The 22,190-nt window shown below is 40.3% G+C and overlaps 1 protein-coding gene across 2 annotated transcripts in view; it reads left to right on the plus strand.

The window, feature by feature from the left end:
• The window catches only part of SEC31B (SEC31 homolog B, COPII coat complex component), a 101,310-nt gene that overhangs the window by 47,455 nt on the left and 31,665 nt on the right, over positions 1-22,190 (plus strand). For both annotated transcript variants that reach the window (XM_063434205.1, XM_063434206.1), the window contains exons 15-21: positions 3,086-3,264; positions 3,662-3,788; positions 4,894-5,039; positions 6,790-6,963; positions 7,551-7,709; positions 15,596-15,797; positions 19,896-20,198. In XM_063434205.1, coding sequence (XP_063290275.1) covers positions 3,086-3,264; positions 3,662-3,788; positions 4,894-5,039; positions 6,790-6,963; positions 7,551-7,709; positions 15,596-15,797; positions 19,896-20,198 — 1,290 coding nt within the window. The remainder of the gene's footprint in view (positions 1-3,085; positions 3,265-3,661; positions 3,789-4,893; positions 5,040-6,789; positions 6,964-7,550; positions 7,710-15,595; positions 15,798-19,895; positions 20,199-22,190) is intronic.

The raw sequence follows: 22,190 nt of genomic DNA on the forward strand, positions 1-22,190 counted from the left end.
ACGTTTTTATCTCCTGCTCTGTAAATAGAGCTTTACTGACAAAGTGCCTCTGGTCTGGACGCTGCTAATGCCGTGCTTTAGGCATAATATTTAAAAAAGAAACAAAAAAAGACAATTATCTTTGAACTGACATCACTCCAAGAAGATGCCTGTAGTGTCCCCTCTAACTCCCTACACAATAACTCTATTGGCTTTTTCTTTTTTTTTTTTTCTTGTTGTGGGAGTTGAATGTGAAGTTATTTGGAAAGCTTTATTTAATATCTTATTTTGTATTTTAAAAAGCCTATATTATGATTCAGCATATGTAACTTAAGGAACACTAATTGTGCTTGTACACTGTGTACATTTTCACAAAGTATGTAATATTAACTATTCATGATTATTGAAAGTTTATACTTTACGTGTGGTTTGCCTCGATTCACTTTGAGGATAGTCCATCTAGACTGAACAGAGACACTATTCAATGTCAAAATGTTTTCAGGTCTCCTTGCATATTCCAAATTAATTCACAGACTGAAGAAGTGATGTTATGAATTCTCCTCATTTTTATTTCCTCATTTTGTTACACTGTTTGTTTTTCGAATATCTAACCTTGGTGCTTGTGATTTTCAAAAGGCATTTAAAATTGGGATAAAATTAAGATGGGCACTATCATTGTAGACGTTGAAGTATTTATTAACTCCAAAAGCATACATCCAACACTTGAATTGAGGAAATACTTTTTCTGCTGGATACTCTTTGCGCCATACTAAATAGGACAGTTACCCGTTTCACATAAACCTGCTGAGCCTAAGCCAAAAATATATATAAATATTTTTTTAAATGAGTTTTGGGAGCTAGTCTCTTGCTTAGAGACCATGGGACTTGTATGAACTCGGAATGACTGTGTCGGCCTGTCCAGGCTAGGGCAACCATTGCAACCTGACTGCTACAAGGACTATGTTTGTTGCAGTGCCATCTGTTGGTTGAAGGCTGTGTTTGCTGCAATTGCATTTACATTGCCTATATTTTCAAGATAAACATATGCAACCACAGCCATTCAGGCAGCATGCATTAGGTTTTTATTGTCTGTTTTACAACTCACTCTCCTTTTGACAAAATTATTTTATTTGTGCTGTGTTGTTGCCTACATGTTTCCCCATTCTGTTATGTTTTATGTGTTTTACATTTCTCACCATAAGTTGAATGTAGAGTTTGAATGCCCGGTTTTAAAATCCGGAATCTGTTGGGAAAATGGTCAAAGCCTGGTCTTTTTAGGGAATCCAGGGTTAAAAGGGCCTGCTTTGAGAAAACTGTTGTCTCTTGATTTAGGAGAATTTGCTTTGTAAATTAAGTTGTTCCTTGAGATGTTGAGGGCCTGCTGGAGACTTTGAGGACCTCTTGGCACTAGACGGTTATTTTGGCTCATGTAGCCAAATTGTCTTTCTAAAGATGGTGTCTGGAGCATGCGGAAAGGACGGTACACTCCTGGAAGGATGTCCTGGAAGAAGGGGACGATGCCTGTCTAGTCCAGTGGGTAGAGGGCAAGACCTTACACTGAAGAATCTTTGAAGGGGTCCCTGGTACCAGAAGAGAAGTAACGGCCAATGTAGCAGAACAGATTTGGATACAAGCTGGGGATCAATCAACCCCTCTTCTCGCTATATACACTTTTAACTTTTCCTCCCATATCCTTTGGGATATGTAGAAATGAGTTTAGATAAACTCTTCCAAAAGAAAACTGTTTGTATTGGACACTAAAGGGCACTGTGTTAATGTTTCAGCACATCACCAAATATACAATTTGCGTTAACAAAAAAGGATGTGTTCACACGATTCAATGTCAGGTAACCACACAAATAATAAAACTAGTACATCATTCAAAATAATGTCCAAACGTTCATTGCTCATCTATATGATATATCAAAGATGTAATGGAAATAAAAAAAACAAAAAAACACCAATGATCTCGTTGGATTAAAAATCCACAGCCTAACATCGTCATGTTTATGTTTCTTTATCAGATCTGGCTATATCTTTAAACTAGATGTATGTATATATATTTTAAACAGAGTTTTATGCAAACATAGGGACTATTTTATATTTATGATATTTACGTTAATGGAACAAAGCTGTATTTCTAATACTTTAGTGTCCCTCTGCCCTTCGCATCAAGTAACTTGTTTAAAAAAAAAAAAAAAAAGAATTTTTTTTAAAGTGTACCTTTTTCCAATGCTGATGCCCCTCAGTGCTGGCTTTGTCTCCGCCCCTCACAACATCAGCTCCCAGGGGAAACCCAATGCGCATGCATGGTGAGCGCCTCTCGCATATTAGCCCTTCCCCAAAGGAAAGCATTGACTCAATGCTTTTCTATGGTGAATTTAGGACACTGGACATCCTCATGCATCGCGTGATGTCTCCAGCATTGTTTCTCAGAGTTAAACTCACAGCAGAACTCACAGCTGTCTGGTTTCAGAGAAACTGCAATGTTTATATTGCAGAGTTGAGGGGAACGGAACGGGGCACCCAGACCACTTCAATGTGAGATGAAGTAGTCTGGCTGCCTATAATGTCAATAACGGATAGTGAGTTTGGAAGGTAAAATAAGCTGTAGAATTAAGCGCTGGAAGCAACTTAACATTATGAGACCATCTTCAGGAACCTTAGCACTAACTTTAAAGCTAGACAGCTTTTGAAAAAAGTCCAATAATAAATGTATAGCCAAATTTTGATTAAATAAAATATCTTTATGCTAAAAACAAGAATCCATTTTTTTGGTGTTTTGTTTTGTTTCTTTTGTTTTAATTTGGACATCATGTGTTTATATTCTTTTGGGCATTATTTTAATGAAACTTATTAGAAATGTGCTTTTTTTATTATTCATGTTGTTGCCTGGCAGTTGATCACCTTCCAGTACTGGGACTCTTTAAGAACTACGTACTCTGAACCACATGAGCATAGAATCCAGGTAAGTGGAACTATATTAGAAATATATTTGAGACTGGTCAGTATTCTTACTACAAGTATACGATGATCATATTTACTTTTATTTCTTCCTGTACTGGTGCTTATGCGATTCTAAATCTCCTGTGTGATTTGTTTTCAGACACGGATGGCCTGATAAGTCAAGCACTTCTGTTGGGAAACTTTGAGAGTGCCGTGGATTTGTGTCTGAAAGATGGACGCTTTGCTGACGCCATCATATTGGCCAACGCAGGGGGTGAAGACCTGCTGAGAGAAACACAGCAGTGGTACTTTTCTCATCAGAAAAATAAAATTACATCAGTAAGTCAAATTTATCACATGCTGCTAAGAGCCATTCTTGTGACTAAATATTTGTTTTCAAAAACGGTTTCTTCTCCAAGCACCATAACAACTTATGCCTCATGTGTATGTTATGGTGTAATGATGGCTCTTGTTCTTGGGTAGCTTCTAGCAGCGTGGAAAGCCGTGTCATCCATTTTTACTGGCAAAGGTTTCATAACGCTTGCAAGAGTTTATGGATATTCTCATTTCCCCATTAAACGTAATGGTAGTGCCAGGATTGTTTGACACCCCTGCAGCCATTTTTTTATTTTTGGGGGGATGAGCTCATTTCTAAGATGAGTGTCTTCATATCTGATACTACTTATTGTTTACAAGGTAAATGTATTTATTAATCTATTATATCATCTCTCTTTAGCTTCTCTCATTTGTCGTTCAGCAAAAGTGGAAGGACATAGTTCTCAACTGCAGTCTTCAGAGTTGGAAGGAAGCACTGGCTCTCCTACTGACATATTCCAAGCCAGAGGAGTTCTCAGAACTTTGCGGTAATCTTTTATGTCCCATCATATATCTCTCACCTTCCTTTCTCACCTTCGCTGGATACCAGTTTCCTCTGTTTGAGCCATTATTTCAAGCTAGTTCTTTTCCATGTTCATGTTTATTATATCTTCTTTGTCTTCATGAAAGTTCCCCAATAAAGTTTTTTTGTACAACTTAACCAAAAGCTCTATAATATGATCAGTCTTATTATTTCTGGTACTGTAAATCTTTTGTCTGTCATCTTCTCTTCTGCTATCAACTAACATTTTAAACTGTTACATGCATGTGCGATTTCATGCTCTATTGTATGGAGATTTATTATTATTGTAACTTAATATCTGGAAGATTTATTTCAGTTACATCACATTCTGGATTTTAAAATGACACAAAATATTAACAGTTTGTGTTTTTTTTTTTTCTTAAACCTTTATTTTAGCACGTTTTCCACTGCCACATACCGCAACTACCAATCTAACCTACATGTAAAAAATTATTTTAAAATAAAATCCATAGAAAATTAAGCAGTATCTAGAAAAATGTAAACCAATCAATACAGCAGTGCTCATTAACTGAAATTTGTATTTAAAAGAAAACAATGAAAATATGTGTGTATTGTATGTTTTGTACTTGCTTTTGTACTAGACCACCATGCGACAAAGCTGCCACATATTCCAATTTGTCTTCCAACTTAAGGAAGCAAGGTGAATTGTTAGTGTAGGACTCACCTAAATGGTTTTACCTTGGTGTGGCAGGTGAGCTTACACTTTAATTTCCATTGAAGTGATACTAAAACATCCTAGAAATCCTTCAGTTATTTAAATGTGCCTGGATTTTGCTCAAGTAATCTTTTTGGCTTCACTCTCCTTACACTGCCACTAGAATAAGCTGTTGCTACATGAAACTTTCTCAGAATTCTATCTGTTCTTTATTGACTATAAATCCTGATGTGGTATCACAGTTCTTTTCAATTCTGATCCTATTACAACACATATCTTCCATTTTTGTATCATAGCATTTTTTGCGGTTCTGTTTTATGTCCTTTCTTGTCTTGAAACATTATTCCTTATAGTATGTAATTTATTTTACTTTTTTTTTCCCTGCGTTTTCTAGATGCTCTTGGAAATCGTTTGGAGTCCGAGGGAGAGGGAAAGCTATCCTCTCAGGCCTGCCTTTGTTACATATCCTCAGGAAATGTTGACAAGTTAACTGAATGCTGGGTGAAAAGTCATGATACATGTTCTCCACTTGCACTACAGGTACAACTTAATTTTCATCTTAATGGCATTATACTGACAGGTGTATTTTCCCTTTTTTCTCCATGTGTTTTAAAAGTATTCTCTAATGCTGCATAAAAATAAATGGATGTCCTCTTGAGCCTGGAGTGTCCCATTAAAGGAACGTTGGAAATATATACCTATATTGTATATTTAACTATATAGATACCTATGTTTCTAAAATTAGTGATCTACTGCCTATTTTGATTCATGCCCCCACCCCTCAAATAGTAAAATAAGTTTACTTCCCTTACGTTGTCCCTTCAAAGAAGCACATCTAGTTGAGGTCAGAGTGTCAGCCAGCTTGAGGGGACATTAGGGACAAATGTAAACACACTGCATATTCTCAACAAAGGCAGTGTTTGCAATTGTCAGACTGCTGGGACACATTAAGCTTCAGTGGTTCTGGTGCTTAGTGTCACATTGTCTTTACAATATACATTGTTAAAGGGACACTCCAGACCCCCTGCAAAGTCTTTGGTTGTCTTGCATTAACCGCACGTTTGAGATCTCCTCAGAGTGGGTGATGATGGCCACTCCAGAACCTTCACCTTTTTCTGCTGGAATCACTGGCCTTGTGCTTGGGGTCATTGTCATACTGGAAATGCCAAGAGCGTCCTATGCGCAGCCTTCATGCAGAAGAATGCAAATTGTCTGCCAGTATTTTCTGATAACAGGCTGCATTCATATTGCCATCAATTTTCACAAGATTCTCCGTGCCTTTAGAGCTCACATTAATAAGTGATTGAACAGTACTGATTGGCATTTTTAAGGCTTTGGATAACGGTCTTTTGACCATTCTTTCTGCTCCCGATGACTCCGTATTTAGACTGATCAGTGCATCCACGTGCGAGCTAACAGACTCATTGACTATTTATACAGAGACCCCAATTGCAATTTAAAAAGCCATAGGTGTGGGGAATTAATAGTCAATTGCCATTTTAACCTGTGTGTGTCACCTTGTGTGTCTGTAACAAGGCCAAACATTCAAGGGTATGTAAACTTGTGATCAGGGCTATTTGGGTGATTTCTGTTATAATTATGATTTAAAGAGGAGCCAAACAACTATGCGATAATAAATGGCTTCATATGATCACTATCCTTGAATAAAATACATTTTCTTTGCATGATCAGTCATATTTTCAAAATCAATGCCAAAATTTCACTTGTACTTCTCATTTAGCTGCATTAAGAAGTCTGTTATTGGACAGCTACAGAAGGTCTGGGCTGGGTTAGAAGGGGAGAGCTTGCAAAGGCTTCTGACAAGATATCTACAGCTTTTGCGAGCTGTTTTTAGATATTATACCCCAAATGAAATATTTAATTAAATGCATGCATGTTTTCTTTTGGTTTAAAAATACAAAATGTGATTTTATTTATTCGGGCAGTGGAGTTTCCATATCCCATATGGCAGAAATGACCAAAAGTTAACTATCCATTTGTAGCCATTTTTGTCAGCCAGCATTGCATTGGGTCCAAGATTTCTTAGGCTTGGGGGCATTGTAGTGCTACTCCGTATTATAGAACGTGTCTGACATGCCTACAGCTGCTAAGCATAATAGTCACATTATTGAGCACCCTGATTCTTCACCACAATTCTAAAATGTGATTTAGTTCTCATTGTATGCAGGTCAAATCCATGATGATGACCTGTCTTCTGATATACATGAACATACCTGAAGCCAAGATACTTTAATGTGTTTTCCATACATTTTATTTGTTAAACATACAGGATCTAATAGAGAAAGTAATGGTATTGAGAAAATCCATTGAGTTGCTTCAAGGAACACAGTTGCCCCTGCAAGGTCCTGTACTGTCTGAGAAGGTAGCACAGTATGCTAACCTTTTGGCATCCCAAGGTGACCTGACTGCTGCCATGAGCTACTTATCCCAGGACTCTGGTGAGGTAAGTTGTTTATTCGTGTACAGTGAGTTAATACAATCTTCCATTTTACGTCATCTGTGATCTGTGATTAGGAAAAGGTGACCCATATCTTTGAATATGAAGAGCATCGTAAATATCTTGCTGGGTACTTTGGTGTCCATATAGAAACTTTGTTAATTGCTACATGATCTAAAAGAACATTGCATATGTTGAAATATAGGTATCTAATCATGTTACAGGGTCTGATTTCTGTCTGATAGAGTGCGAAACACGCAGCTCACGCTTTCTTGAGCATTAAAGGAGAACTAAAGTTACCCACACTTAATTTCAAATAACGAGGAGAAACAGGAACATTGTCCATTGGAGTATATTTATAATATACATATTTACAAACACCAAATTCTATATATTCACTGCTTGGCTTTATAGCAATTTTTATTTTGAAATTCATTGCAGTTTGTTGTTTAGTAAATAGACTCCTCTGAAAGAAAGGTAATATAGATTCAATACCATGACACTTTGATGTATTTTTATTACCTTTACCTTTTATAAATTACATTCTAACTTTCTCGCTGTTTTCTTCTTCTGTGTTTCCTCGGCCCTCCAAGAGTTCAATTCGTCAACTACGAGAGCGCCTGCTGAATGCTCAGGGAGAGGTTGTGTCTGCACAGCCTTCTACTACAAGGATGCCAGGCACCCAGCCTTCCCCTACTGCAAAGCCCAGCAAAGCACCTGATGGACTCTCGTACAGGGAGAGCAGTAAACAGGTACAGTTTAAACCACGTTCATACATTTCTTGCTAGTGTTTATTAGGATGACACAATGCAAACAGGTGTTTTGGATAATAGAAGGGGCTGGAACAAGGTCTGCCACTTGGCCAGTACTGATAGGTTTATCTTATTATATTCACCTATTTATACATTGTATATCTCCCCTTAGATACTGTTTCTATACTCTTAGATCAGTATCAATATTTGGCTACTTTGTAACAAGTACACTCTGTACTCATCAGCTCCAGCAGATGGTCCTATTTTTTATACTTCTTTTTAATTTTCCTTTCTACATTATTTTTTTTTCCAAGTTTTTTTTTTGTGTCCGGGATATTTAGATTATACAGTAATAGACCATAACGTTTTTTCTTATTATTATGCTTATGTAAATTAGGCAATATATGCCAATTACTTTTTATTCAGCAATTTCTATTGGGGTAATAGGACTGGAATCGGGTGTGCCTCTCTGCAGACCTTGTTCCAGCCCCTTCTATTATCTGTTTCTCTGGGTTAGGCCCTACAATCATTACAAATTTGGTGGGAGCTTCTCTCTCTCTAACTTTGTATATCCTAATAGGTGTTTTGGACTCAATGCTTTGAGACATTGTTTAAAAATATAAAATAAATATAGTGCATCTAATGGCTATCTTTTGGCATTCCCACTGTTGATGTCTGGCTCCCATTATGCTACTGTAGTCAAACAGCAATGGCAAACATTAGTCATTACTAATATACAATTTTATTTATTTTGATGAGACATTTTATTAATAAATTGCTTCAGTAGTTAAAAAAAAAATACTCAAACCCGAAGCCATTATAGCACCATACAACGCTCGAAAGCCTTCTTTTACCAACACGCGAACAAGGGAGGAAAATACTAGTGAGGATGCTCAGAGGACCCCAAACACTAGCCCAAGTCCATAAACTCTGGACTGCCGACGGAACGGTCACCCAGTACCCGGACAAGATAGCTACCGAATTCCAAAACTTCTATTCGTCCCTATACAATATCGCTCACCCTACCCAGCGGGCGGAAGACGTGGACAAACAACGCAGGATACACGAATACCTGACGAAATTTGTCACAAAAAAGCTTCAACCAGACAAGATGGTATCACTAGAGACCCCAATCACAGAAGCAGACGTAGCTGGAGCGATCAAAGTGGCTAAAATGGGACGCGTGCCCGGACCAGACTGCTTCACCCTGGACTATTACAAAAAATTCAAAACCATCCTCGTCCCGAAACTCACCCAAGCATTCAACGCCCTTACAACGGAAGCCCATTTCCACCAGGAATAACTAGCGGCCATCATCACGGTCCTCCCCAAACCAGGGAAAGACCCTGAACTCTGCGGCAGCTACAGGCCAATTTACCTCCTTAACGTAGATGTGAAACTCCTCACGAAAATACTCTCCAACAGACTGGGCTCCCTACTGCCAAAACTTATCCATCCAGACCAAACCGGTTTCATACCCGGGAGAGAAGCCAGGGACAGTACCCTAAGAGCCCTATCGATCCAACACCTAACGCGGCAATCCAAAGCTCGGACTCTCCTCTTATCCACTGACGCCGAAAAGGCATTCGACCGAGTGAACTGGGCCTTCCTCATGAGCACACTCCGGGAAATAGGACTCGGCGAAAACATGATGCTATGGATCAAAGCACTATATAACAACCCAAATGCTAAGGTACGGGTGAACGGCGCACTTACAGACTCCTTCCAGATACGAAACAGCACGAGGCAGGGATGCCCACTTTCTCCCATGCTTTTTGCACTCTTCCTCGAGCCCTTTCTGGAGGCAGTTCGACAGTTGGAGGAAATCCAAGGCTTCACATGGAAGTCCTCAACACACAAGGTAGCCGCCTACGCGGGTGACCTCCTATTCTTCATCACCGACCCAGAAAACACTCTGCCCGGACTGATGGAACTGCTTGAGGCATACGGAGAACTGTCAGACTTTAAACTGAATATGACGAAATGCGAAGTACTCAACCTCACGGTACCCACGCCAGAAGCCAAAGCCCTAAAACATCAATACCCCTTTCGATGGTGCCCGTCCCACATGCGCTACCTCGGATTAGCTCTCACCACTGATATGGGTGAGCTATACCAGTCAAACTACCTACCCCTTCTCCAACGAATACAACAAGACCTGAAGAAATTGTCATACGCCTACATATCCTGGTTTGGCAGAATCGCGGTACTGAAGATAAACATATTGCCTAGAATACTATACCTCTACCAAACAGTACCCCTGGCCCTGCCAGCCGCATTCTTCTCATCACTACCCACTGCCATGACCCACTTTGTATGGAATGAGGACCAAGCACGCCTCCAACACGACGTACTGTGCCTCCCAAGGTCCTGGGGGGGGCCTAGCACTCCCCGACCTGCGCAAATACTACCAAGCCTTCGTCCTACAGAGAATACTAGACTGGCACAGCCTCCCGAGACACAAACAGTGGGTCACACTGGACAAGGGTCATTTACACCCATCCCTGATTCCGGTGGTATGGAACACTGGACGCTCAACACAGCCCACCCTGGACCCCGATTCCACAGTGGCCCACACGCTAAGGGTATGGGACAGCATTAGGGGAGCCCCCCACGTATCCCCAACGCCAAGCCCACTGATCCAAGTGCAACACAACCCCAAAATAGAAGGGGGAACGCCACCACACACCTGGGACTTCATCGACAGGGGGGAATACATCCCACTACGCAAGGCGAAATGAAGCCACTACGAAAAATACTACTCCTACACCATAAATGCTCGTCAAGCTCCAAATACCAGGAGACTAACTACAAACTGCTGGCACTGTGGTACAAAACACCAGACAGCCTATACAGAATCTTCACGGCAATACCCAACACATGCTGGAGGTGTGGCACGGGACCGGGAACAATTACACACATCTGGTGGGACTGTCCCCATATCACATCATTCTGGGGAGCGATACAACAAAAAAACAAGGAGATACTGGGAGACATGGGGGAATTCGATAAAGAACTGGCCTTATTACACTGCACACCAACCCCCATCGGAGCATACGAAGATCCATCCTTCGACACCTCCTGAATGCTGCTAAAGCCCTGATCCCTCTACATTGGAAACAGACCACAACCCCTACCACAGAACAATGGATGGAAAAAGTAGACGAGATATACACTGCAGAATCAGTAAAAGCATCTTTTAGGCACCGAGGAGAAACACGTGGACAGGAGGCGGCCCTGGCTGGCCTACGTGGCGGGGCGGGGGGTGACGCACGAACATGAGAGGAACGCGGGAGTACCTACCTGCCTGGTGGGCCCTCGCCCATCCGCACTGAGAGCACCTCCAATGGGGGGGGGGAAATGAGCTACCTCCCGAAAGGTGGCCCAAGGCCGATACCCCTCCCACCAACCACACCTTCCCCACCACCCCCCCTCCCACCAACCACACCCCCCCCCTCCTGACCCCACCCTACACTGTCTCTGTAGACTACCCCAACAGCTATGACTTCCACAATCCAACTGACGACACAACGCACTAACCAGCACCTATCTTAAACGCCCAATACCGAGAAGGGCACTCAACGTTCGCTAAACTGACAAATACACCACTAAGTACACAGTTGTTAACGCTTCTTCTACACCCTAGAAAATTGCTAAGTTAACCGCATGTTTGCTTATGTCCAAAGTAACCAATTGAACGGGACCTGCGCGTCCCACTGTCAGAAAACATGACACTGTATGCTATGTATTGCAACTTACTATGCTCAATAAAAGCTTTGAAAGTCGAAACAAAAAAGAAAATGTACAGCTAGTAGTCAGTGTAAGAAAAATAAAAGTATTGAAATCTGAAAAAAATAATACTCAAATGTATACCAATACATTTTTTTTCTTTTTGCATTATTCATTTTTACAAGGTGTTATTGCTTAAAGTTCATAATTTCATAATATATATAATTTCACTCTGATATTTCAGCCTTCAGTAATTTTAATGTGGATCAACAGATATTTCCCTAGCTCATCTTCCTAGAGATGATTTGAATATTGTTACGGCTCTGTTAAATGAGCCAAGCTTATTATGTGTTTTTTTTTTTTTTTAGGGGGGCATTTTGGATTAGTTTTCTGTTTTGAAATGTAACTGCTACACTCGTCAGTAGGTGGCAGTGCTGAACTATATTGTGGGGTTTATCCACAAAGTTTTGAATTTGTAGCTGTAAAATGTAAGTCTAATCACTAAACCAAGGATTAACAAGGAGATTGCAACGCTTTGGTAAAAACAGTTGTGTTTGAGAATTATTAGTGGATTTGTTGGAAAATATGGTAGTTTGACACAAAAATTTGCAGTTTCATTGTAAAATCCCAGTAAATCTTTGTTACTAAAGTGAATTGGAGTTAGATAAAAAAAAGTTTTATTGGTGTGATACATGAATTTAAATATAAAAAAAGCATCCCTGCATACTATAGTCACATAAGTAGTTCAATTGCTACATTATCACATATTTTTTTTTTTTCAAACAAGCATGTAAACCAACATTATTTTTTGGGGACAATAGCTTTATTGATTAGAAAAAGGAGGGTTTTGTGCTTTTATAACTGGATTGAGCAATTTCAATTAAAGGGTTACTCTGAACTCCATGAACACTTTAGTGATTTGAAGTGGTCATGGTGCCTGAAGTCTTTATGTGCAGCACTGAAACACTGCACATATTGGTTTTAACCAGTTCACTGCAAGATGTCATTGGGTTTGCATCAGCCAGTCTGGAACTAGCGTTCTGGGTTGGCTAATGCCAATTCTGTGCAACTTTCAGTGCTAAATTTCCCCCATTATCAGGAAAACGGCCAGGACGCTCCTGGCATCGTAAACACTACAGCGGAATAAACAGAGTAACTTACATGTGAATGTCCAACTTCCTCAGTAGTGGCCAGTGAGTTTTTTTGTTTTTGTTTTTAAGGTGGTAGAATGCCAAAACTTTGTCTCCACCATCCTATCTTTTAACAACCCCCATCCCAACTTCCTGAAAGGACTCGAATGAAAATTCAAAATGCCTGTCAAAAAAATACATACTTAGTATGCAGGGAACTGCTTAGTCTTATAGATTACTCTATTCCTGCTCTGATTTGCTAAACTATGATAAAATATGATATTATTGCAATTATCAGCGCAAAAAAAAAAAAAGACTTGTGGAAAAGAGAAACTCAATAGGAAACATTATTGTAGCTTGTCCACATTCCTTTAAGGGCATTCACAAAATACATCATGATAATATCCATATCTAGAATTGGAATATACATGTGCTGATTACAATAAACATGTGTAAAAAAAATAAAGAATAAGCAGGAAAAACATGCAGAGGATTTAACTCGCCTCTAAGATACTTTCTTTTAAAAAAAAAAAAAAAAAAAAAATAATTTATATTACTTTATTTTTGTGGTGCTTTGAAGGAACAACATGCAAGTATTGGCATTTTGACAATTCCAAAAGTAGCATGTGAGATAAACATTATGTGTCAAGTTTTCAACACCATTTTTGTTAATATACATAGGAAAATAGATAAACAAGATTTACAAGAGATATTAACCACTGGTACGCACTGTAATATCAGACAGGAAGAAAAAAGTGGATAAGCTCCAGAGTGCAGCGCATCACATAATATTAAGGCCAGCCTATTAAGTAAATAAGGCAAACTTTGCTATAGGAATCTGTGGTTTGTTCCCAAGACTGCTTAGTCGATGCCTGTGGATGGGAGGCAGCAGACCTCAAAAGGCAGGAGTCTATGGCATTATGAACTATGTTAGTGTGCATGGGATTTTCTATGCTTGAAAACTGTTAAAGCACGGCACGTATCAAATATATAAAAAATAAAAACAAACAAAGATGAAACACAAGCTAATAAAGCACATCAAACAAGGGCTGTGCACTGGCTATTAAACACCTTTGCAGGTCAGAAGAGTCCATCGGCAGATTGTTGGTCAAGGATACTAGGGGTGGTAGTCCCAGAAAGTGCTGTCCGAGTGAGGGACAGTAAGAAAGGTAAGTCACTCAGCCGATGCCCCTTCTCAAGGCCCATTCCCACCATGTGCTAGGAGGTGCTGATGGGAGTTACCTTCATGTGTCCTGGGATGACAACAAGCTGGAGCTCTGTGTAGGTGGCGGCATGTTGGGATAAGCTTGCCCCAGGACAGTCCCTTTCACAGCTGAGGGATCTGAGTGAGGTAAGAGACGGCTTCCGTGCTTCGCACCACTCGAGTGCCTCACTCTTCTCCTCAGTTCGACCACCGAGCATCGAACATCTATGGTGTTTCCACTGTTAACGGAGCGAGGTAAGAAAACCCTCCAGCTCCCGGGGTGTACGAAGGACTGCCTCTAGGTGTCGTAAGTCATGATGCTCTGGTTTTCCCCCTTCCCTCCCCTTTGGAGAGTAGCGGAGCGTCTTGCTGGACTGTCGCTGCCAGCTGTGGTATGGTCTCCGTCTGCGCGGGTGATGCTTCGGGGCTGAGCCCTTGACAGCCTTCTTCTTGAGCAGACTTGCAGTTGGCAATATTGGTGTAGGAGCCGCTGGTTTCAGAGGTCTTGCAGTTCGGCCAGCACTTCTGATCCAGAATTGTTCACATATGGCGTCAAATCTAGCGTTGAGGAGGGTTTCTCCATTTCTAGCTCTCCAGATCTGCTTGTGAGTGTGGAGGCACAGTTGTGGCAGCCATTTTGGGTATGTCGCTTGGTTTTATGCTTGCCGCTGAAAGCATGTGCTGTGGAAACAAGCTTGCCCAGTGGGGACCGGGATATCCCCCACTGGTCCGAAGGAGTACTGCAGGACTCCATTACGAGTTGTAGAGCCAGTAGATTGGCCGCCTCTCCCCAGCTCCGCTCCCAGTAGGCTGCAATAGGTTCGTCCAGGCATTCAGCTGCAGAAATTGTCAGGAAAAGTATCAATCTGCTTGCCCAGAGGTCCCTGACCCAAATAATGCTTGTTTGGTAACGTTTAAGTGCAGTAGCTGGGATTTATGCCCCAAAATCTGCCGAAGTCAGAGGAGCTCGTACTCTGCACGTCTTTCCAGCTTGAAGGTCAGGCTTTGCCCCCTAAGATACTTTCTTAAGAATTAAAGAACTGCCAACTCAAAACTATTTTTAATATAATAATCCTTATATCCAGTTTTGAAAGAAAATGTTTTTTGGTTGTTGTTTTTTTATTAAATATATCGGAAAGACACTAGAAAATGTAAATTCCTTTTAAATCTTGATAAAAGGACTATAATATTTAGAAATAGTTTTGAAGCGACACTTGTTTTTATAACGATAAGATTGTAAGAGTTTTATACAAACCATTTTATACACAGAATACCTAGCTCAGACACCCTAGTGGAAATTAAATGGGTACTTTCAGAAATCACCGCTAGGAGTAGACTGAGCATGTTTGAGATACCTTCAGACTGGTTTTATATATGTCCAGCTGCACTCAACAGCTTATAAACTCAGCAATCATTCGTTATTAGTGGTTCAAAAAAAACAAGAATGGAAAACTTACCTCCATTGGTTATCTTTTACCAGCATGCTATTGACTCGAAATATGCACAGATTTAACATAAACTGAAACACTGTTGAATAATCCCTGTAGTTGTCATGGTCCTTGGAGTAACCCTTAAGTTTGCTCTTCCCACTTCCAGGACCTGTTGCATAAGGTGCACTATACATGCATGTTGTTCTTAAATCAATATAAGAGTAGGACATGTTCTGTCATGAGTGAACAGCTAGAGGATAAAGTTCAGAGACCGAAAGACAGAGGATGTGTTCTTTTCTAATGTGTATAAATTATTATTTTAAAATTGCATTTGATTTGCAAGCAAAAGCAAACATTAAACATGGTGGGCTTTTTTTTGTTTTCTTTGTTTAGGCTTTGTCCCAGCTTTCAGCAGGCACTGGAATTCCTTCTTATCCACCAGTGCCTTCAATATTTACTCCTCAGCCAATGCCCACACAAGTGGGACCTCCTCCTCCAGCCATCCCATTCCAGACCGTACCTGGCCAACCTCCGAATGCCTATTCCAGGCCTGGAACTTTGCAGCCTTACTCTGCACCTCAACCAACTACACGAGGTGAGTTTGATGGGAAGGGACACCAGTTAGTGAACTATTAGAAGAGCCTAATAGCCATTGCATTATTGCCATGCATGTGTATGGCAGTCAAATGAGCTCTCTGCTAATTCAGATACCATTGGAGTGCACAGTTATCCCAACAGCAGAAACTGATAAGTAATGTGATAAGGTAACCTACCCAGCTCATTGCATGGCATATAATGAGCACCGCACCAGTTAGAAATACAAGCGACAGATATACTTTTATCAGTGGTGATTCACAATAATCGTTTTATATGTGCCTGTGGTGGTGATTGTGAAGCCTGCGTTTGGGCTGAGCAAGACAAATTCATGAAGCAAGTCCCTTAAAGCTTTCCCAGCTTTTCACCAATTTCATTAACAATAGTATTAATGTCTCATCAAGCAATTATTTTGCGTCCATACCTCAGCAGAGAGAAAGCTTTTAAGAAGAGAATTTTTCTATTTCTCCTCCTCATCTGCAATGTAAATTAAGTATGTAAAATAAACTGTACATCTCAGGGAAAAAGGCTAACCCAAATGTTAGATTTTTAATGTTTTTATTCAATGTAATATTGTTGGCTAATTTTTCCAAATTACTTAAAGGACCACTATAGGCACCCAGACCACTACAGTTCAATGAAGTGGTCTGGGTGCAAGGTCCCTCTAGTTTTAACCCTGCAGCTGAAAACATAGCAGTTTCAGAGAAACTGCCATGTTTCACTGAGGGTTAATCCAGCCTCTAGTGGCTGTCTCACTGACAGCCGCTAGAGGCGCTTACGCTATTCTCAATGTGAAAATCACAGTGAGAAGATGCTGGACGTCCATAGGAAAGCATTTAGTAATGCTTTCATATGAGCTGTTTGAATGCGCGTGCAGCTCTTGCCGCGCATGCACATTCGGATCTGACATCGGGATGGGGTGGAGAGTTCCCCAGCACAGAGGGAGCCCAGCGCTGGAGAAGTAAGTGGCTGAAGGGGTTTTAACCCATTCAGCCCAGCGGGAGGGGGGCCCTGAGGGTGGGGGGGACCTAATGACCCTATAGTGCAAGGAAAACAAGTTTGTTTTCCTGGCACTATAATGCTCCTTTAATATTTTTGGGTAAACTTTTCGAATTATTTTTTTTTTTAAACATATATTTTATCAATATATCAAAATATTTAATAGTATGAAAAAGTATTTTCATTTTTTCGTCATTTTTAAAGTTTATAAAAAAATGTTATCATTTGGAAAGCTACAAAACAATATTGAATAGACGCCTTAGTTTTAACTCACTGGCAAGATAACTCTCTCATGTTGTCTGCCACTGTGTTTGTGGAAAAAGAAGAATTCACCACTTTCTAGAGTAGCATTGTGCTCACTATATTTCAATGTGGAGTGCAACACTATAGGTTTAACCTCAATTTTAAACTGTAGTAATGATCTATGTCTGCTGTAGAACCTGGTAAAATGGACAGCAATTTTTACATTCACTAGTGATCATTTCTTTAATGCATTTAGATATTGAGAGAAATATGTAATAACGGAGCTGAAGAAAAGGACAAAATAGGTCACATTCATTTTATTGCCTGTCCCCAAGGCAGCTATTGTAAGTAAACACAAATTTCAGCTTATTACGAGTGTGTCAGGACGATACAGTGGCCCAACTCCCAGAATTAAGTAAGAGAAAATACCAACATAGATAAACTTATTACTGAGCCTTAGAATAGCCGGATTTAACATAAAAAGAATAGGCGGTAAGAAGCCAAGGTCAGGGACACAGACAGATGCATAAACAAATAGACAAAGCCAAAAGGTCAAGCATAACAGAAATAGGGGATAGTCTGGAACAATCCAAGATCAAATAACCAGAAAACAAAGTAACAGAACGCGCTCTCAGATAACCAGCAAGTGGAAACCACAACAGGGCATTGATAAAAGAAATTGGAGGTTTAAATAAGCCTAAAATGTTAGTGACTGGATGAAATGGGTCTTGTGACTCCAGAACACGCGTGCACGTCGATCACGCACATTCGCGTAACCTTTAACCCGGTTGCGGACGTGGTTCTAAAATTTCAAGGGAAAATCGCGTCTGGCGGCCCTTAGAACTCCGCACTTGCCAGGGGCTGAATCACAAGCGGGTCAGGCCGCTATACGCCGCGATGTGGGTAAGTACCCTGCTGTGGAATACAAAGAAAACAGATGTGTGGGTTATAGGCGCTTATTACTAGATAATTAAGTGGTAGCAGCTTGTACACTTTGTGGGTGCTCCAAATATCACCCACTATTTTAAGAAAGTAAGATAGAGACACACAGAGAGGATAGAGAGTAAAGAAAAAACCTCTACCACTCCGTGAGATTGTAGTGCAGCGCTATATAATAGAATAGACTCACCCTATTTGGGTAAGTACCCTGCTGTATTTATAGCGTGACCGCACCAATTCGGTGCAGTCGCGGGAGCTGTGACAGTGACTCTACTATCAACTGCAGCACTGTGTCCAAAGCACATCATCACCATCAAGATTTTCCAAAGTTTTACATGCATGGTGTGTCATAGTAGGTACTATGCTGCTGGATGATGGAAAGCATAGTCCTAACTGCCTGCTGCATTTTCTTGTTATAATGCATAAGCGCCATACTGAGATTATACACATTTTATACTTTCCAAACGGAGTTGTTGAACATTTCTACAAAAAACTGACTGTTAAAAACACATGCACCCAAAACAGATCCTGAAACACATTGCACGTTTGGGATAACTTAACCTAACAAGAGGGGGAAAAAAAGAGAAAAGCAATATTGTCGTTGCAATTGGATTCCTTAGAAATTGAACCAGCACCTAATTAAATTGCTGGCTGGTGGGTTATTTTAGGTTCACAGTTTAGATTTGAAACATTCAAAGAATAGTCTAAAGTGCTTATAGTGGTCTTATTTTGAACCAAACTAGTTTTAATCCATTACAATGGTTTTGTAGTGTGGCCAGACAAGCGGCGCACCTTTTTATTATTGAATTCTTAAATAATTGCTTTGGCTTATTCTGTACAGACATGCAGGAATTACAGGCAGGTTTTGCTGCTAGACTTCTGCATGAGGTCTGTCACTCTTTGTCTACGATCCATTTAGATCGTTGAATGGCTGGTGGCAGGTGGGTGGGGAACTGGTCACATCTCAAGTGCTTAATCCCCCAACTGTTGCCAAACACTCCAGTGGCTGTGGGAGATTTCTGCAGGTCCTTGACGCTGTTTTGTTTGAGTACAATTCTCCTGTGTTGGCTCTTTGTGACATGGGCTTTAGAAAGAGGTGTAGATATAATAGCAGCAGGGAAATCAGTTTCTCCTGGCCTGTGACTTTCAAGCCGTTAATAAGTGTATTAGTAAGAGGACATTACTTTTTGGTTCTGCTTGACTTTCAGATGGGTGCTTTTTGTTTGCGGCCTTTTTCATTAACCTCACTATTCTGCCCAGTTGATTGAAAACGGTAGAGAAAAGAAAAACAAAACAGCAACATTGTAAGTTCTGTCCACTTTCTAACTAAAAAAATATCAGGACAGTAACTTTGTTTCTGTTTTTCATCGTCTTTTGCGTTTTCTGTGGCTGTGCATATCTTTCAGGCACTTAACATATGTCTAGATGTACAAAGTGTTTTGCAGGAAGTTTATCAGGATTTGTTTCTCTATATCTGAACCAGGAAAAACAAACAGGTGTCAAAATATTTTAAACTTTGACATATATAAAAAATATTGATTTGATCGCTACCTACTATAGCAATATCCACTGGATTTTTTTTAACTAAATCACCATTATTTTTTTTAGAAGACTTAAGAGGGCTTCTTTTTTTTTCTTTGTATTCTATATAATGCTGAACATCACATAAAAACATGACAAACAAGTAAAATGTTTGGCTTGTTCTCTGTATATATAATAATCTGTGTATTTTATGGTCAGTGACCAAATATAAACCCTAGCTGTGTTTTTACAAATAAATCAATAAGCCAACAGTATGACTATTTGGGGTGTACGTAAAGCATTGCATAAGCACATTATAAAGCACAGTTTTTAATTTGTTACTGTACATTTATGTTTTCCTGTTTAATATGTTTTGGGTTTTTTTCCTCCTATCCAGCATTTGCACAACCACCACCTTTTAAGCCAGTCCATCAGGTCCCACCTTCTACTGCTTTTCCACCATCTCCTGTGTTGGGGCAAATACCTATGAATGTACCCACCGCTACTAATCCTTCTGGACCCATGTTTTACCCTCCCTCTTCCATCCCTTCCTTACACACGTCCACCAGCTATTCTGCTGTAAGAGCACCTACATCCATGGGGCAGCCTCCTACACCTCCGTCTATGAATTCCGCACAAGTTCCTTTTAACTACCCCATGGGACCCGGAGTTCCTACTAACCTGCCTCCACCTCCTATAGGTAAGTGCTGCCTACAAACTTATGTATTGTGAACACATTCTATTATTTAGTATTGTCAGACTTATTACGCCAAGAAAATATTAACATAAATGAAGTCAAGTATTAGGATGTACCATTGTTGTTGCTTTCGTGAATTTACTGCTGTATTTTGTGAATTGATTAAAGTGTTGGAGTAACCCTTTCAAAATTCATAAAATACAGGAGTAAATTCATGCGCTTCAGTGACATAACATTGTCATGGTGCCTAGAGCCTATATGTGCAGTGTTTTGCTGTGATAAGCTGCACATTCTGGGTTTAACTCCTTTTCTGCTGGAGGTGTAACTCCACCTCTGTTAGCCTTATTTTGGGTGCCATTAGCCCAGAACAATTGTGGCAGATTTTTATGTACAGGTGCTTATTCATTGACTGTGAGTGATGGGTCAATGAGTGAACAGCAGGATCAACACCCAGTAGCTGTACAGAAGCCAGATGCCATCAGCCGCCATCATCGGACCATTGACACCCAGCAGGACCTGGTAAGAGGGCAAAACAGGTGCCAGCGTACTCCTGCCATCATAACCACTGAAGGCCTATAGTGCTTATAATGGTTGGAGTGACTCTTTAAACATTGTCTTATACTTTTAAGGACCCTGAAAGGCTTGATTTCACAAATTTATATATGTATTCTATGTCATGATTTATATATTGGTTATTCCTGATCTCAATCCAGATAACATTTTGCCTGGTGTAGATTCTTTATAAGCAAACTGATGGCTCAGTCAATTGCCACGCCTGCTAGAAGTTGGTTGGGTCTTGCAATCATAAGCATAATATATTAAATAAACATTTTCAAACACAATGTGCTGTAAAGGGACTCTAGAGGTACTAAAACAACCTTAGTTTAATGAAGCCGTTTTGGTGAATAGATCATGCCCCTGCAATTTCACTGCTCAATTCACTGCCATTTAGGAGTTAAATCACTTTGTTTCTGTTTATGCAGCCCTAGCCACACCTCTCCTGGCTATGATTGACAGAGCCTGCATGAAAAAAAAAACTGGTTTCACTTTCAAACAGATGTAATTTACCTTAAATAATTGTATCTAAATCTCTAAATTCATATCACATACTGGAGGCACTTGCAGGGTCTAGCAAGCTAGTAACATAACAGGGGATAAGAAAATCTTAATTAAACAGAACTTGCAATAAAGAAAGACTAAATAGGGCTCTCTTTACAGGAAGTGTTTATGGAAGGCTGTGCAAGTCACATGCAGGGAGATGTGACTAGGGTTCATAAACAAAGGGATTTAACTCCTAAATGGCAGAGGATTGAGCAGTGAGGCTGCAGGGGCATGTTCTATACACCAAAACTGCTTCATTAAGCTAAAGTTGTTCAGGTGACTAGTGTCCCTTTAAGCGCCTCAATGCAGAGCGTGGAGACTCTGAATACCAGTGCACATTGTGCAGCACTGGACTAGGAGGCACCTCTAGTGACTGAGTGTTACTAGGCACCAATGTAAACACTGCATTTTTCCTTAGGACTGCAGGGACATGCTATAAACACCAGAACTACTACATTAAGCTATAGTGATTCTGGTTACTATAGTGTCTCTTTAACATATGATTGAAAGTGGAACCATTTTTTTGATGCAGGCTGTGTATGATTCACAATGAGGGGAGGTGTGGTTGGGGCAACATAAACCGAAACAAAGGTGATTTAAAGGACAACTATAGGCACCCAGACCACTTCAGCCTAACAAAGTGGTCTGGGTACCAGGTCCAGCTAGGATTAACCCTTTCTTCTATAAACATAGCAGTTTCAGAGAAACTGCTATGTTTATAATAGGGTTAATCCAGCCTCTAGTGGCTGTCTCATTGACAGCCGCTAGAGGCGCTTCTCACTGTGATTTTCACAGTGAGAAGACTCCAGCGTCCATAGGAAAGCATTGTGAATGCTTTCCTATGGACTGGCTGAATGCGCGCACGGCTCCTGCCGCGCATGCGCATTCAGACGA

Source organism: Pelobates fuscus, chromosome 10 (assembly GCF_036172605.1).
Source record: "Pelobates fuscus isolate aPelFus1 chromosome 10, aPelFus1.pri, whole genome shotgun sequence".
NCBI classification, from domain to species: Eukaryota; Metazoa; Chordata; class Amphibia; order Anura; family Pelobatidae; genus Pelobates; species Pelobates fuscus.